General features: G+C 47.3%; 7 protein-coding genes across 7 annotated transcripts; 3 read left to right on the top strand and 4 right to left on the bottom strand.

Moving 5' to 3' along the window:
- Positions 1-1,400: 1,400 nt before the first annotated feature.
- On the top strand, positions 1,401-3,044 carry FOBCDRAFT_188862 (uncharacterized protein; the record flags this gene model as incomplete). Its single annotated transcript, XM_031189381.3, has 2 exons — positions 1,401-2,141; positions 2,192-3,044. 2 exons carry the CDS (start codon positions 1,401-1,403, stop codon positions 2,951-2,953), a joined length of 1,503 nt encoding a protein of 500 aa, XP_031033366.2. The 3' UTR covers positions 2,954-3,044.
- A 551-nt stretch (positions 3,045-3,595) lies between these two features.
- Positions 3,596-4,319, bottom strand: FOBCDRAFT_205934 (general substrate transporter; the record flags this gene model as incomplete). Its single annotated transcript, XM_054706752.2, has 2 exons — positions 3,596-4,200; positions 4,286-4,319. The coding sequence occupies 2 exons, from the start codon at positions 4,317-4,319 to the stop codon at positions 3,596-3,598; spliced, it is 639 nt and encodes a 212-aa protein (XP_054562727.2).
- Positions 4,320-5,881: 1,562 nt separating this feature from the next.
- FOBCDRAFT_144418 (major facilitator superfamily domain-containing protein) lies at positions 5,882-7,514 on the bottom strand (the record flags this gene model as incomplete). Its single annotated transcript, XM_059608184.1, has 5 exons — positions 5,882-6,008; positions 6,059-6,717; positions 6,782-7,207; positions 7,344-7,415; positions 7,479-7,514. 5 exons carry the CDS (start codon positions 7,512-7,514, stop codon positions 5,882-5,884), a joined length of 1,320 nt encoding a protein of 439 aa, XP_059467815.1.
- A 719-nt stretch (positions 7,515-8,233) lies between these two features.
- On the bottom strand, positions 8,234-9,599 carry FOBCDRAFT_188860 (uncharacterized protein; the record flags this gene model as incomplete). Its single annotated transcript, XM_059608667.1, has 2 exons — positions 8,234-9,314; positions 9,377-9,599. The coding sequence occupies 2 exons, from the start codon at positions 9,597-9,599 to the stop codon at positions 8,239-8,241; spliced, it is 1,299 nt and encodes a 432-aa protein (XP_059467814.1). The 3' UTR covers positions 8,234-8,238.
- Positions 9,600-9,887: 288 nt separating this feature from the next.
- On the top strand, positions 9,888-11,056 carry FOBCDRAFT_188856 (uncharacterized protein; the record flags this gene model as incomplete). Its single annotated transcript, XM_031189377.3, has 5 exons — positions 9,888-9,970; positions 10,026-10,264; positions 10,325-10,640; positions 10,701-10,797; positions 10,852-11,056. The coding sequence occupies exons 1-5, from the start codon at positions 9,949-9,951 to the stop codon at positions 11,054-11,056; spliced, it is 879 nt and encodes a 292-aa protein (XP_031033362.2). The 5' UTR covers positions 9,888-9,948.
- Positions 11,057-11,302: 246 nt separating this feature from the next.
- On the bottom strand, positions 11,303-12,108 carry FOBCDRAFT_230628 (uncharacterized protein). Its single transcript, XM_059609839.1, has 3 exons — positions 11,746-12,108; positions 11,627-11,676; positions 11,303-11,568 (listed from the first exon to the last, which is right to left on the bottom strand). The coding sequence occupies exons 1-3, from the start codon at positions 11,882-11,884 to the stop codon at positions 11,395-11,397; spliced, it is 363 nt and encodes a 120-aa protein (XP_059465733.1). The 5' UTR covers positions 11,885-12,108; the 3' UTR covers positions 11,303-11,394.
- A 202-nt stretch (positions 12,109-12,310) lies between these two features.
- FOBCDRAFT_322569 (uncharacterized protein) lies at positions 12,311-13,949 on the top strand (the record flags this gene model as incomplete). Its single annotated transcript, XM_031189375.3, has 3 exons — positions 12,311-12,337; positions 12,411-12,793; positions 12,850-13,949. The coding sequence occupies exons 2-3, from the start codon at positions 12,553-12,555 to the stop codon at positions 13,947-13,949; spliced, it is 1,341 nt and encodes a 446-aa protein (XP_031033360.2). The 5' UTR covers positions 12,311-12,337; positions 12,411-12,552.
- Positions 13,950-14,672: the final 723 nt, after the last annotated feature.

The raw sequence follows: 14,672 nt of genomic DNA, 5'->3' as shown, positions 1-14,672 counted from the left end.
TACTATCTAAAATTAAGGGACATCGAGAGAAACTGTAGCACACTTTGATGCGCGACGGTGGATTGCCCGCACACATTTTGCAATTCAAATCCCGAAATCAAAGGTTTGTGTGGCCGGCTGAGGGTGAAGCGGGCGAGTGTGAAACGGGCGAAGCTCTTGATAGGGCTCAGGTCTGGAAATTGACTGTAACTGCTACAAAATAGAAATTAGCAATATACTCTTGACCCGATGGAGAAAATTCCGAATTGAAAACCTGCCTGAGCGGACTGCAATCAATTCCCGTAGTCGTGAATCAAAAAATTGTACATGACAATCGTCGCGTGATAATCCCTGCACTGTCTGAGACATTGTGGAACATGATCAGCGCACCAACGAACTTGTGCTTACGCCCTGCCTGTTTAATCTTCCCTACCCTAGATGCCAAGACTTGATGTGGTTTATATGCTGAAACAGATCAATCAATATCTCTGCCCAGATAAAGAGGTCACAAAGCAGCGGAAGTATCTGTTCTTATCGCTAGATGAAATTGTCAACCAGCCTAATATTTCTTATTACATGAAGTATATTGCTTGTCTTGCGGATTTCAGGCAAGATAAAATGAAATCCATTATCCTTGTATCCTTCTTGATTTTCTCGATACTAACTGCCTAAGGACTTGCTTTCTTCTCTACTTCTGGAGGAACTAATAGACACGCTTTTGCTATTCCTGGATCAATGGTAGATGTATGGAAGTGAGTATGCAAAGAAGCAAGTCTGCAACCTATTGGCTGAGATATGCTTCAACGAGCCCCATGGTGCTAGTGCTGGAATAGTTTTCCGCGTCGACGGTGGGGAGTTTCGTTAATCACATCGAGCATATCCCTGTCTCCATGAGAATCTTGGCGTGTGCTGAGCAGTAGCTGATATTTAAAATACCTCTGGATTCCTTCAAAGTCGTAGTAGGCTAGAAACACGTCCCTAGTAAATCGCTAGATCGGCCGCTAATAACATCTCAAGGGAAGTCTCCATCTCGAAATATGGATTCCATTCCTATATTTCTAGTAATCTTCAGGTCTTGATCTAGCCCGTTTTCCGATTGTTCAGTTGAATGCTGTCAGTAACCAATAGGGTAGGGCTGAATATTTACCGCGGCTGACTAGGCCCGTAAGTCATCGAATCAGCGGCTTCCATCGACTCCATGTCCATGTCTCTGGGCCTTGTATAGGGATCATCACCTCCCATCTCTAGTAAATGAACCGATGCACCTACAGCACCTAAAATACTGGGCCATGCAGGTCCGCGAATTAATCCGGCAACCAGCTCGTGGCCATCCCATCAAAATTTCAATTGTAGCGGTCAAACTCAATGGGCTTCATCATTCATCCTCTTCATCAATTGTCAATCATCCTATGCTGTTCGTCATGCTGAGCAGCACGGTCCTCAGCTTGCTATTGCTGGCAGCCTGCCCTGCGACCACGGCAAAGAAGACTGAGTCTGGCTGCGATGCATTCAAGCATGCCTTTTCTGACAAGACCTTTTACCCGAAAGACGCAGTTTACGAGTTCGAGTCGCAAAATTTCTGGTCTAATAATGAGATCCTAGAACCAGCTTGCGTCTTCCGCCCTACCAGCGCAAAGCATGTTGCTGAGGCAGTCAAGTTGATGAGCACCGGTCGTACATCCTTTGGTCTGCGTGGAGGCGGACACATGGCCATTGCAGGCGCTAATAACATCGACGGAGGTCCGCTACTCGTCATGTCCAATTTGACAACTCTCGAATTGGCCAAAGACAAAAAGTCGGTTTGGGTTGGACCTGGCTTGGATTGGGGCCAGGTTTATCGCTATCTAGGCCAGCACAAGCTTGCAGTTGCGGGTGGTCGTCTTTCTCCAGTCGGTGTACCGGGTCTGCTTCTGGCTGGAGGCATCAATTTCCATGGCAACCAGCGAGGATGGGCTGCGGATAACGTACTCGAGTATGAGCTCGTGGTGTCCAGCGGCAAGATCATATCAGTCACTTCAAAGTCACATCCAGATCTCTTTTGGGCTCTGAAGGGTGGATCTAACAATTTCGGCATCGTCACCAAGTTCAAGCTCGCCACTTTCCCATCGGATCAGATTTACGCTGGTATCTACAGCGTCGCTGATATACCTGGGTTCTTGAAGGTACGAGACGCCATAAAGGAATTACTTGATCAGGACTGACAGAACTACAGGCAGTGGCAAATTTCTCGGCCTTCAATACTGACCCTCTCGCACATATTGTTCCTCAGGTGATTGCAGTTGATGAGGAGACAACTATTGGCGGCGCAATTCTCTTCTACGACAGCGATTCGAACCCGGAACCCGAGTGCTTCAGGCCATTCTTCGACCTTCCCGCTATTTCCAACACGTTCGAGAAGAAGACTCTTGCTCAATTCTCGGATGAGACTGGCCAGCTTGTCACTCCCAAGATCAACGACCAGTTCATCGCCGGCACCACTACGGGTAAAACATACGAAGGGATACTCAAGGGCATACAGATTGTGAACGATGGCTTCCTCGACGCTCTTCCAGACTTATACAAGATCCTCCCCGCTAAGGACCGCGTGCTTATTTCTGTCGACTGGCAGCCTCTAGGATCTCTCTGGACAAAGGCTTCTAAGAAGTACAACCCCGGAGGTAATGCCCTGGGATTGGATGTCGAGAAGAAGGGCACGTACATTGCTTGGGCAGAGGTTGTTGAGTGGAGTGGTGATGAGCACAATGACGCTGTGTTCAAGTGGATCGAGGACACGACTTGGGCAATTGCTAATGCTACCCAGAAGGCTGGTATCTATGATCCTTTCACCTACATGGGAGATGCAGCCGGATTCCAGAACATTTATGATGGCTATGGAAAGGAGAATAAGCAGAAGTTGCTTCAGATCTCTCGCAAGTATGATCCTTCTCGGACTTTTCAGAAGCATTGGCCAGGCGGGTTCAAGATTGGATTGTAAACTAGATTCCTATTCGTGTATCTATAGGGGGTTGGTGCAGGAGGTTGGTTACATTTATGATGGGCAACAGTTAGAAGAAGGATGTCATCCCCAAACCACTTGAATAAAGTCTAAGAAAGTGTAACTACTGATGTAAATATCCGATCGGTTGCAGGACGATCTGAATTCTTCCATTAATCTCTGCATCAATGAACGCGTTGCGGGCCCCATTAGCTGCGACTGAACCTCCACTGCTGACAGAGTACTGCTGACCAGGAATCAAACTCTCAAACCCAAGTTGAAAGACTCCAGTCTCTTTTCCATTATAGACAACAAGATCAAGCTTCTTTCTATCCGTGCTGTACGCCTTAGCAACCAATACTTCCGGGAAAGGCGCTTCCTCGAGGATAGATCCACTCAATGCCACCTTAGAATGTCCATGAAGCGTAGCGTTGGCCAAACAACGCTGCTCGACGAGGCGAGCCATCAGCGCAATCAACTGAGTAGTAGCTGAAAGGCCCTTGTTGCGAATAAAGCCTGTCTGGGTGGCTTCGACGGGGAAGTAGACGTTATCAAGTTGCTCAAGCGCCTCCTTGCGGATCTTCTCGTAACCAAATGAATACCTTTCCTAAAGAAAAAAAAAGAATAATATTTATTCAAGTTTTAGTTCTCAGAGTGAGATACAGTATGCTTAGCCTTTTCACCTTCGGTGCCAACATTCTTAACATTATGAACATCAGCTTCCTCAATGCGACCTTTGGAGATGAGCCATCTAGGAGACTCAGGCAGCCAAGGGGATTTGCAGAGAATGACAAGGCAGAAGAGCAATTTGAAGGCAAGAGGAAGCCGCCAAGAAATGCTGCCTTGCAAGTAAGAAAAGCCAAAGGTGACCCAGTTAGCTAGAGAAAACCCGGCAACATTGACGACCAGACCCAGGACGACCAGTTTGCCCCGCCATTCAGCTTTTGTAGTCTCACTTTGCCAAACGGGGGCAGTTGCCGTGTTGAGACCGTCTCCGAGGCCAGCGACTAAGCGCCCAACAATCATATGGGGCACACTGAACGCCGAGATCTGCAAGATGGCTCCAATTACCAGAACGGTAGTACCCAGAACAACAGATCGCTTGCGTCCTAGGTATGAGCCTATGAGGGAACCCGAGACGGCACCGAAGAAACAGCCGACATTGTAAAGCGAGGTGATAGTTCCCTGCATGTTGGCATCCGGATGGTTCATGGTCTGCAGGAAGTCCTTGGACACAATAATTCCACCTGCAAAGAGTAAGTTAGCCAAACGTATACGAGAGGATTCCATGATTGAAGCACGCCCTGGTGACGACATCTAGGTTGCACGCACTAAAAACAGCCTGGTCGTAAGCAAACGAGGCCATGGAAGCCGTGTAGCACACGGTTAGCCATATTAGGAGAGGAGTTCCCCTAAACCCAAAGTATCGGTCTACCATAATGTTGGCGGTGGTGGCAGCGAGCACCCAAGCGTTGAAATGAATAGTATAGTGGATAAGACAAAAGAGTTCTTGATGTTTCGAATCTCGGGTGTTCAGAGACTTGAGATCCCAGAGAATGACTTGGAAGGCGATGGGAAATTTAACATATGAAGGTGAAAGCAAACATCAAAATATATATTTTGACAACCTGATCCTTTTACCCCGTATCTCCACATCGGGGGTGTTCCCCAGGATTACGTGGGGAAGATTAACACGTTATGACCTTGTTACGGCTTTGATATGGACCGGTATGGAGGAGTATTTGGCTGTCGCTAAGATATTCCATTGATTGGTTAGCCGAATTATTCTTTCTCCCCACTTTGCAAGAGGGTAAAGTTGAATTTCGAAAATCACTCGGCAGGGGAACGAGCGCGATGATCTGTCAGACATTAGGTATAGGTAATGCTTCTGGGTGGCAGATTCGAAAATGATGGTAATTATATAAGTGGCGAATCCGAGGCATATTAACCTTTTTCAAGAAAATCTCTTAATAAAAAACATATATAGTTAGTAGCTACCCTGTATTTAGAGTACTATAGAATTACTAAACCTAAGACTTTTATAAATTAGGCTATTGTAATTTACTTAAAAAGAGTAAGTATATATATAAATACTCTTATAATTATTATAAACTGAAAGTTAAAGAGAACTGATATCAAATAATGGGACTATTTAAGCCTATGTATATCAAGGTTGAAAGATAATTTTAAAAAAACACTTTTTAAAATTAAAAAATCTCAAGATAATTCTTACTTAATAATTTCCTTTTAGATCATGGCCTAGTTGCGATGGGCAAGGTTGGGGAGGTATGCAGTGAGGAGTACGGCGTTAATGCAGTTGGTTAGGGTTCTGCAGAGACCAGGAAGCTAAATACTTTAGTAGGATAGCTGGGTTAGCAACGGTGTTATGATATAGGATCTACTTAGAGTAAGACCTATGAATCTACTGTAGATAGGGAGGATACAACAGTCGCACTCAGTGAATTCGACCTCAAGAGAGCGCTCAAAGCGGTTCGTGAGCTTCTCTCCGCGGTCGCGACCGAGGATGCGATGGGATATCACTAGTCCGGTCGTCGACTATGCCAATACTACTTTGAAGCCCTTCAGACCGACAAGCCGGTTGTTCGCTCGTCTCACAATAACCTGCATCGAAATTGGCGACTTCCCGAATGTCTTGATAGCGAGGGGCTTAGCGTAGCTCGAGATGAGCTTCTACGTAAAACTGCACAGAGGCTGAAGATAGATGTGGTAGAAACGCTAAGAGAGAAGACTATTAGGCGGGAAGTAAGAAACTAAGTTACTATTAAGAGAAAGGACTTGAGATACATCTTAGAAGAGCAATCCTTTCTAAACTATTTAGTATCAGTGCATGGATCGATTGCGCGAGAAACCCTTTAGATTTATTACCTTCTATTACTTCGCCTGGTCCTACTTAACTCTTAACAATACTCATTCCCGCCATTTATGTCCTCTGGCCTGCAATAGCATAGTCGGAATAATCGAAACAGTAACTAGCGACGCGGTAATAATCCCGCAGCTCGCATAGTACCCGGTATTTTGTAGCATCTCTGGAATCCTGAAGTATATTAGTGCTTGTCTATTCCAGGTTCTATTCCAATTACCTACCAGAACGGGCCAATAAAACCCAATGTTTGTCGGATGAAGGTAATAAACACGCCGATTGCTGCTGATTCGGATGGATAGCAGTCGACGGCGTATGTAATCATAATAGTGGTTACGATCTGGTTTCCGACAGCTGCAATGGCAGCGCCGATAATCGGAGTAATGTTCCATTTGGTGCCAGACTTGGCAATCTGAACAAAAAACACAACAACACCACAAATAACGAGGAGGTATCCAAAGTAGCTTAGCCACAGTCGATACTCTGGCTCAGACTTGCGACCTCGTCGCTGCCGGCGCCACATCCATTGGTCCGAGAAGAAACCTCCGGCAAATTCGCCGATCAGGGTACCAAGTATGATGCCGATGTATTGGAGACCAACTTGCTGGTTGTTGAAGCCATAAGTCTCGGGAAAGATCTGCGGGATCTCAAACGTCGTGGTCACACTACCCCATAGGAATGCCGTGGAATAGGACACGGCAGCGATGACAACGTTACATCGAGTGATAAGACCCAAAGGCGCGATAAAGTCGACAGGCCTGATAGGGGTCGGGTCGATTCGGCGAAATGTGAAGTATTCTGACTTCCCTAGTGTTGCTTGGCCTGGAACGTGCCTAGTCTCTAAACCGAGAAAGAAAAACAAGACGAACTGGACTGCGTTGATCTTTAGACGCGGTTAGTACGTTTCGAATGAGCGAACAAGGCGCTTTGGCAAATAGGGAGCTCACTATGCCCAGAATCCAATAAGTCCAGCGATAGCCAACTCGGACAGTAACAAAGCCAAAGATGAAGGGCGCCAGGGGAACTCCCAAGGTCACCATTGTCGTCCAGACACCCATATATCTCGCCCTATCTTTTTTTGCGAAGGACTCCGCCACGACGGCACTTCCGAGTGACGCTGCAGGCGAGATGAACCACGCCGTGATGGCTCGGCATAACCCCATGGTACCATAAGATGGGGACTTTGCGCAGCCAATATTACCGACCAAGCTGCCGATGAGAGAGATGAGAAAGATCGGGCGGCGGCCGTAGGTCTGTCCAAGTGGTCTCCATAACAACGGTGCGGCTCCAAGAACCACGATGAAGAGCGATGTAAGATAGCTAGCGCGCTGAACACTGATTTGAAAATCCTCAGCAATATCGACAAAGCCCGACTGGATTGCCGCGGCAGAGAATGTTGCCATCATAGAGTGGAGTGACACGAGGAGTAAGTTCACCGTTCTCTGTGAGTGCGGAGGATGAATCAGATATCTATCTCTTGTAGGTGCTTCATGGGGTTCGAAAACATACCTTCCATTTCGGATGGTCAAAAGTCTCGATATTATCATCCAAATTCCCTAAATCAACCGAGTTGTTCTCATCCTGTTGATGTAAATGTTAATAAAACGACGATGCAAATTCAAGGGATTGAAGGATACTACTCACATGTTGCTCGGAGTGATCTACCACTGGTTTCGCCATGGTCTTTTCGCCTTGAGGGGGAGAGTCTGATGCAATGTCTTGGGACTGCCAGATAGTCAGTACTGGTGGCCACTATTGAACAAGACTTAGATTCAGACACTCTTTATAAGACGAGACCCTGGAGATTCGAGACCCCATACCGCATCTTGCAATGCAAAATGGAGGCAGTGATCTACCCCTGAGCGGATACTGACCAGTCGGAAGCTGATAAGCCGGTGGTAGGAATCTCAAGTCTGGGGAACCGGGGTAGACTAATAATCTATCTGGGGAACTGGACTCTCCCCGCATTTGGCTTCAGAGCTACGTAATCAAACGGCTATATCGGCATCTTTCTAGCAGCAAAGCATATGGTAGGGGCTTACAACATAGCTCTAACGGAAAACATTCTAGCCAGAAACCAGGGATCTATCTGGCCGGACATATTGCTCCCGAAGGTTCGGAAATGCAAGGCGAGGAGAGGTATCAAGTATGCCACCTGCGGTGACACCTATCTGGCTGCATGCACTGGATACTACGCCACGACAGGCTTCCAGTCAGTGAGGAGACGGTATGAGTCTATGAGATAATGGATTCGATGTATTCAAAAAAACATTTTCAATGGAGATTTAAGTTCCTAAACCTTGTTTCACTATAGTAACACGATGGGCTAAGTGTTTGATTGGAGTCTTGCCTCGATTGAAATTGGTTACTTTTGTATCATGATGGTAAATACACAATATCGGATCTAGCTCCCTCCTACCCATTCATAATTCTGATTTTTGCCTGTGATTTGTGGCCTAAGAGCCATGCCATAATCTCCTCCATTGGGCATTCTTAACAGAGTGTGAATGTGAAATCTTTTCGGCTCCTTATTTGTTAAGAAAACGCCCGAGTGATGATCGAATTCGATGATGACTACAGGGCTTTGAAGACGATAGTAGAAAGGGTCGTCATCGTTGAAGCCGCCAATCCAGCAAAAATAAGTTTCATGATACCAAGAGCGGATTTGTGATAGACGACGTCTGCGTGCCTGCTCGGGGAGATATAGCAGGTATTCCGAAGCAATTTGAGTAACGAGATCCTGCAGTTCCACCGGTAGGTCGGAAACATGAACACCTTCATATGGGACAACTCGGTTATCGCGATATGCCCCGCAGAGGTGTCGCTGATCATCGTGGTTCCAGCGGCCTCGGGGCATCGCTGGGTCCCTCATTAGCCGGTATATCTGCGCGCAAGACTGGAATTCTTCAGGAAGGCTCTGCATAAGTTGGAGCCCCAAGCTCTCTTCACGTCTCATGATCTGCGTGCCGCCGAACTGGCCTTCGTCAATAATGTTTGGTTCGGCGCCTGTAAACCAGGGCGAAAGAATCATCTGTCTTTTATAGAAGAAGGCGTTTAGGCAGAGGTGATGACCATAGAACGAGAACCCCCAAGGACTTTCCAAAGAGACCATGCCAAAGAAAGCAAAGTTATAAGAAAACTCATTCATGATGGTTGGAACCTGGATAATCTCGCCTAAGAAGCCGTTGATACGCATAGCGGCAACGGCCTTCTCATAGCCCTCGGGAGATAGTGAAGCCTCTAAAAGCCCCATAACTGCTTCGCGGAGATCCTGGGTTATCTCGTCGAGACGAATGCCCTTTGGGCTTAGCAGAAACTCTGGATTTGACCAAGTCCTCCATTCCGGAGAGTCAATGTGATAGTGAGAGTGTGTCTTTTGCTCTTGTGTCATCTTAGAGATGACCAAGTTGGCGGCTCTCACTATCTTTTCAATTGGCACATCATCGTCTTCAAGCTTATACAGGTCTCCCCGAACATTGCCTAGGGTAGTTTGCAGATCAGTATAATCGGGCCTTTCTCGGCAAATATGGCTTGTTACCAACCGTCGTTTGTCACGCCCTTGTACGGCTCGGTAAGTAGCTCTCTCCAATGCAGATACAACCCGTGGAGCCAAGGGGGATTCCCGTTCTTCTTGAAGGCGTGTGCATATTCATAAGCATCTTGCTTGCGCATAGACGTGAATCTGTCAATGCTTAGATCAGGAATGAACTCGCGAAAGGGAGTTTGATGGGCATCTGTGAAGACGTTCTCATTGCTTGGAGACATTGTCTATTAAGATTGGGGGCTGGTTGGAAGTTGACTTGTGATGTGAAGCTGTCGTACTAGGTCAAAGTGGATGACTTTACATATTCCCTACCTAAATACATATACTTCCTTCAATTAGTCAAGCGCGACTCCAAAACATCCCGGTCGTCCAATCGGAACGATGATAACCTGCCCCAGCTCAGAGTCGGGTTCGGGTAATTAAATTCTGATTGGATGAGCCCAAATTTTCCTTCCTACTACTCCAAGCATGGGAGCGGAATGCTGTTGTAATCGGCGACAAATAAAGAGGGCAACAATTGTTGTCAGAACTCTGAGCCACCTGTTCACAACAACAAGTTCCTAACTCAAGATGTCTGCAAATCTGTTCAAACGTGAGTTTATTGAACAAGCGAAATATCCAGATCGTGAACATTCTGACCAATGCAGGTCTTGTCCGCTTTGCGCCGAGATCAAACACTTCAGGTATCCTAATCGGACAGCCTGTGAAAGACGAAATTGATGTCGGCTTGGCTCTCCGTAATGACACTGAAGTCCAGGTCGACGTCTTTTCAGGAACGTCAGTTTTAAATCCTGGCCAGAGCACTGGAAAGGTTGAGATCATTCACAAGATATTCTCGCCGCTGGCGGCTAACGAAGTTGGCACTATTCGCTGCATCGGGTTAAATGTGAGCAGCTCTTGACTTGTCAGATGGATGCAACAGACTACTTACACTATTTGCATTTAGTATAAGCGACATGCGGACGAAGTGTCAATGGAGCTGCCGCCAATCCCCACAATGTTTATGAAGCCGAGTACCGCGCTTGGAGACCCCTGGCCAACGCCGACTCTTATTCCTAAGATTTCGCAGAAGGATGGTACTAGTGACTTTGAATCAGAACTCGCTGTTATCCTTGGTAAGACCGCCAAGAATGTCTCGGAGGCAGAGGCAATGGAGTACGTTTTGGGATATTCTGCGTGCAATGACGTCTCAAGTCGTGAAAGCCAGCTTGCCCAGAGCCAATGGAACTTTTCCAAGGGTTTCGACGGTGCTTGCCCAATCGGTACGTGATCCTTTCTCTGCTCGGAGTTCAATACATGTTTGATACTGACCGCCGGCATAGGGCCGACACTTGTCTCTAAAGACTTGGTTCCAGATCCTACCAAGTTCAGGATTCGAGGATCGAAGAACGGAAAGGTCATGCAAGAATCCGAGCTTGAGTAAGGTTTTCGTCACTGGTTAAACAGATCTCTTAAGCTAATATCGGGCTGCAGTGACCTGATCTTTGGGATTCCCCAGCTCATTGCCTTCCTTTCGCAGGGCACCACTCTGCCTGCTGGCACGGTCATTATTACAGGAACCCCTGCAGGAGTGGGTATGGGAAGAACACCTAAGGAGAGACTTGACGCTGGAGACGAGTTCCATGTTGAGATCCTGCCGTATATTGGTACCTTGGTGAGTATATTCCAGAATGAATGATCGCTTGGAATGGTAGCATGACAGCCAGGTACATATCGAACTAAGCATAGCCTTTCTGTTTCTGAGCTCTTTATATTATAAAACATGACATCCTAACTTTAAAGAAAAGAACATTTTAATGATCCATAATTGTCATTTCATGTCTAATCTAGTTTATGGATCGCTATCCAGAACACTTAATAGTGGCAATATTTGATGTAATAGAAGGCTCACCGTTCTTTTGTTATTGAGATATGATGTATAAGTGTTTGAATAAGTTGTCAATTGTTGCTGTTATTTTTATGGAAAGAAAACCCTCATAAAGACCATCTAATAATAGTACCGTCATGACTCTGGTTTCAACTATCCAACAATAGAGGAAATTGTTCCTTTAAATGCTCAACTACAGCCTGAGGTCCACCCTCGACCTGCAACCCCTGAGGTATAGCGTATGTCTTGATTCCAGGGATGATGGATTTCGCTGTCTCCCTCATCTCGGTACTCTCTTCCTCCGTCCACATAGAAGCGCAGCACTGCAGGATATTAGCAATGAATTGGAAATGAAGTTGTGGTGGCTGTCAAGATACGCACAAGAATGTCTGGCTTGAGCTCCTTCACCTTAGATGCTACCTCGCTTTTATCTGAAACGCTTGTCAACATCGCCTCTAGGATTATCTAACCATCCAGTGATGCGGCCCTGCCAAACGTACCAAAGCAATTGCCAACATGCTCGATTCTGTAGCGAGTCTTGAGTTCCTCAACAACTTGGCCAATGACCTTCTTGGCTCTCTCAGGCACATTGTTGACAGTGAGAAGGCGGAAGGTTCTGCTGGGAGTTGATGCAGACATGATGAGAGAAAATGGCTTTTAGATCTTTGAAAAGATGGGGGGAGTGAAAGGCTTCTTTTGGGTCAGATATTATACACGCAAAGCCCACGTGCTACAGTGTTGTACTCCACTTGAGTCTACCCTCGAGAGGCTTCTGGGACTTGAACGTTCCGGCGATATCATGTCACCAAGGTCCGGCCCCGATTTCGGGAGCCATTTCGCTTCCCTGGAAGCATAGAATGGGAGACTGCTGAGGGAGTCGGTTTCCGAGCCGCGCGTACCTGCGGAGAGATGGCTGACGAGGTTCCCATTGGCCGTCGGGTAGACTCAAGCCGATTGGCTAGGAGCCCACAACCCGGAGGCTACCCTGTCGCCCCAGATAAATTCATTGATCAGAAACCCGAAAGTCGCTATCGGAATTCGACAAGTAAAATTTGGATCATACGTAGTATTTGTTCCGTTCAACCGGGTAGAGTAAGTGACCTCTAATTACGCGCTCAAATCAACGAACGACTCTCTATTCCCCATGACTAACTGTCGCAAGCAGATACAGACCCCCCATCAACGCTTTTCCCACTAAGCCTCCCGGGTTCTCCCAACATAAACCATCCATTATTCGATTGAGTTGGTGTAATTTGATCTCTCAATCAAATTCGACACTTAGTACCTATCGTCAGAGATACACCAGCATGTCTCTAATAGACTCTCGAGTTGTTATCGTCGGTGCAGGCATGGGCGGCCTGACCTGCGCGTTAGCGCTGGCAAAGAAAGGGTTCAAAGACATTGAGGTCTACGAAAGTGCTTCTGATCTAGGATTCGTTGGCGCTGGTATCCAACTGGCTCCTAACCTAGTTAGAATCCTGACGCGTCTGGGGTGTTGGGATTCTGTAGGGGCCGAGGCAACAGATGTCAAGGAGACCAGCATCAGGGGTGAGTAAAAATGCATCTTTTTGGAAATGAGTCGTTACTGAAAACTACTTGCACAGATGGCGCTTCTAATAGGGAGCTGACACATGTCTACATGCCCGACATTCGCAAAAAGTATGGGTATCCTCATTGCACGGGACACCGGGCTTCCTTGGCCGGAAGTCTCTACGAGGGTTGCAAGAAGGAATCTGGCATTAAATTCAAATTTGGACATACCCTCCAGAGCGTTGATTCTTTCTCGCCAGATGTCAAGTTTACCGTCAAGCCAAGGGACGGCGAGGCGTACCAGGCCACTGCGGATGTCTTTTTGGCAGCGGATGGCATCAAGTCCGTTGCACGCAGCGCACTCCTCTCGCAAGCCGGAGTTGTCATGGACACTGAAGATACTGGACAGGCTGCCTACCGTGTTCTTCTGTCTCGGGAGGACATGGCTTCCGACCCCGAGATGATGGAGCTCCTAGACAGTAATCAGGTCACTCGATGGATTGGTGAGAAGCGACACTGGATCGCCTACCCAATTGCGTCCCGTACCATCTACAACATGTCGTCCATCCAACCTGACACGAATTTCGCAGACGCACCATCCATGACTTATACAACCAAGGGCTCCAAGAGTGCCATGCTGGACGTCTTCTCCGACTTTTGTCCTCTTATCCAGCGTATGCTGAATCTCGTCCCGGACGGTGAGGTCTGCGAATGGAAATTGCGCTCGCACAAGCCCTTACCCACGTGGAGCTATGGTTCTCTAGCCTTGATGGGCGATGCATGCCATCCCACCCTGCCCCATCTCAACCAGGGAGCGGCACAAGCTGTTGAAGACGCCGTTGTCCTAGCCGAGGTGCTTGCCAGAGTACCTGTTAGGTCACCCGAGGCCATTAACAGGAGCCTCAAAGTCTATGAGCTGCTGCGCAAGGATCGCACGACGATGCTCGTTGACCTCGCAGCGCAATCCGGAAAGGCTCTCCATCTCGGTGAAGGAGAGAAGAAGGCGGAGCGCGACAGACTGTTTGCTGCAAATAAGACCAATGGCGGCAAAGTACCGGATAAGTGGGCGTCGCCAGAGGTGCAAGAGATGATCTATTCACATGACTGCATCAGTTTAGTTGTCGAGAAGTTTGATGAGCTGTATCGTGGGCTCGAGACTAAGCCCAGCGCGTGACAAGTTCTTTCATTTCAGTTAATTTACATTAAATGAACCCTAGTACATCAAATTCGTTTGGCCCAAAGTTTGGCCCTAACCAGTTCCCATAAATTAGGTCATTTTCGTTGACCTGTGTAAAGAAATCGATGCTATCATCCAAGATGAGACTGGGCCCGCTCGTACTGCCATTCTCCACAGTTGGTAGTGTTTGGCCGCTTGGAATCTCCCGAGCACCCACTGGGATCGTGTCCGTTGGCTCGAGTTCTGCTGCTTTATCGCCTGGCCCTAGTGCTATCAGAGTCAAAATGTCAGTAAGGAATAATTATCACGCGAAGAAGGCCTTGCAAAGAGACTCACAAATTCCTCTTAGCAGCTGAACATATCGAAATATACGGCGATATGCGTTGATACTCATAGCACTTGCCACACCTATTGCCTTCAAAGTGCCCAGACACTCATTCAACAACTCATCCATTGAGTTCACAGATGAGACTTGTTTCGTGATGAATTCTGCGCCTTGGCATCCCGAGGCAAGCCAGAAACCGAAAACGTGCAATGTGGTTGTTAAAGCTGGGGCAAGTCTTGATTAGAAGGGGCTATGATATTGGTTCACAGGCGTCCTCACCACAATAGTTGCAAGTCCACCAGATCGCATTCTCTCGAAAGAATGGTTCCTGCCTTTTTAAAATGTCGCTGATCAGTCGGTGGAGCTCTAATACATGCTGGAAATCGGTTTTAAGT

This window comes from Fusarium oxysporum, chromosome IX (genome assembly GCF_013085055.1).
Source record: "Fusarium oxysporum Fo47 chromosome IX, complete sequence".
In the NCBI taxonomy this organism is placed as follows: domain Eukaryota; kingdom Fungi; phylum Ascomycota; class Sordariomycetes; order Hypocreales; family Nectriaceae; genus Fusarium; species Fusarium oxysporum.
This window is presented reverse-complemented; position numbering and strand designations above follow the sequence as displayed.

What these genes read in the sequence shown, in the direction of transcription:
- FOBCDRAFT_230628 (XM_059609839.1), bottom strand. Translation starts at nt 11,884, where the DNA reads ATGTCTGCATCAACTCCCAGCAGAACCTTCCGCCTTCTCACTGTCAAC. An exon ending in GCATGTTGGCAATTGCTTTG is followed by an intron (nt 11,677 to 11,745) that starts GTACGTTTGGCA and finishes CAAGCGTTTCAG; the next exon opens with ATAAAAGCGAGGTAGCATCT. An exon ending in AGCTCAAGCCAGACATTCTT is followed by an intron (nt 11,569 to 11,626) that starts GTGCGTATCTTG and finishes AATATCCTGCAG; the next exon opens with TGCTGCGCTTCTATGTGGAC.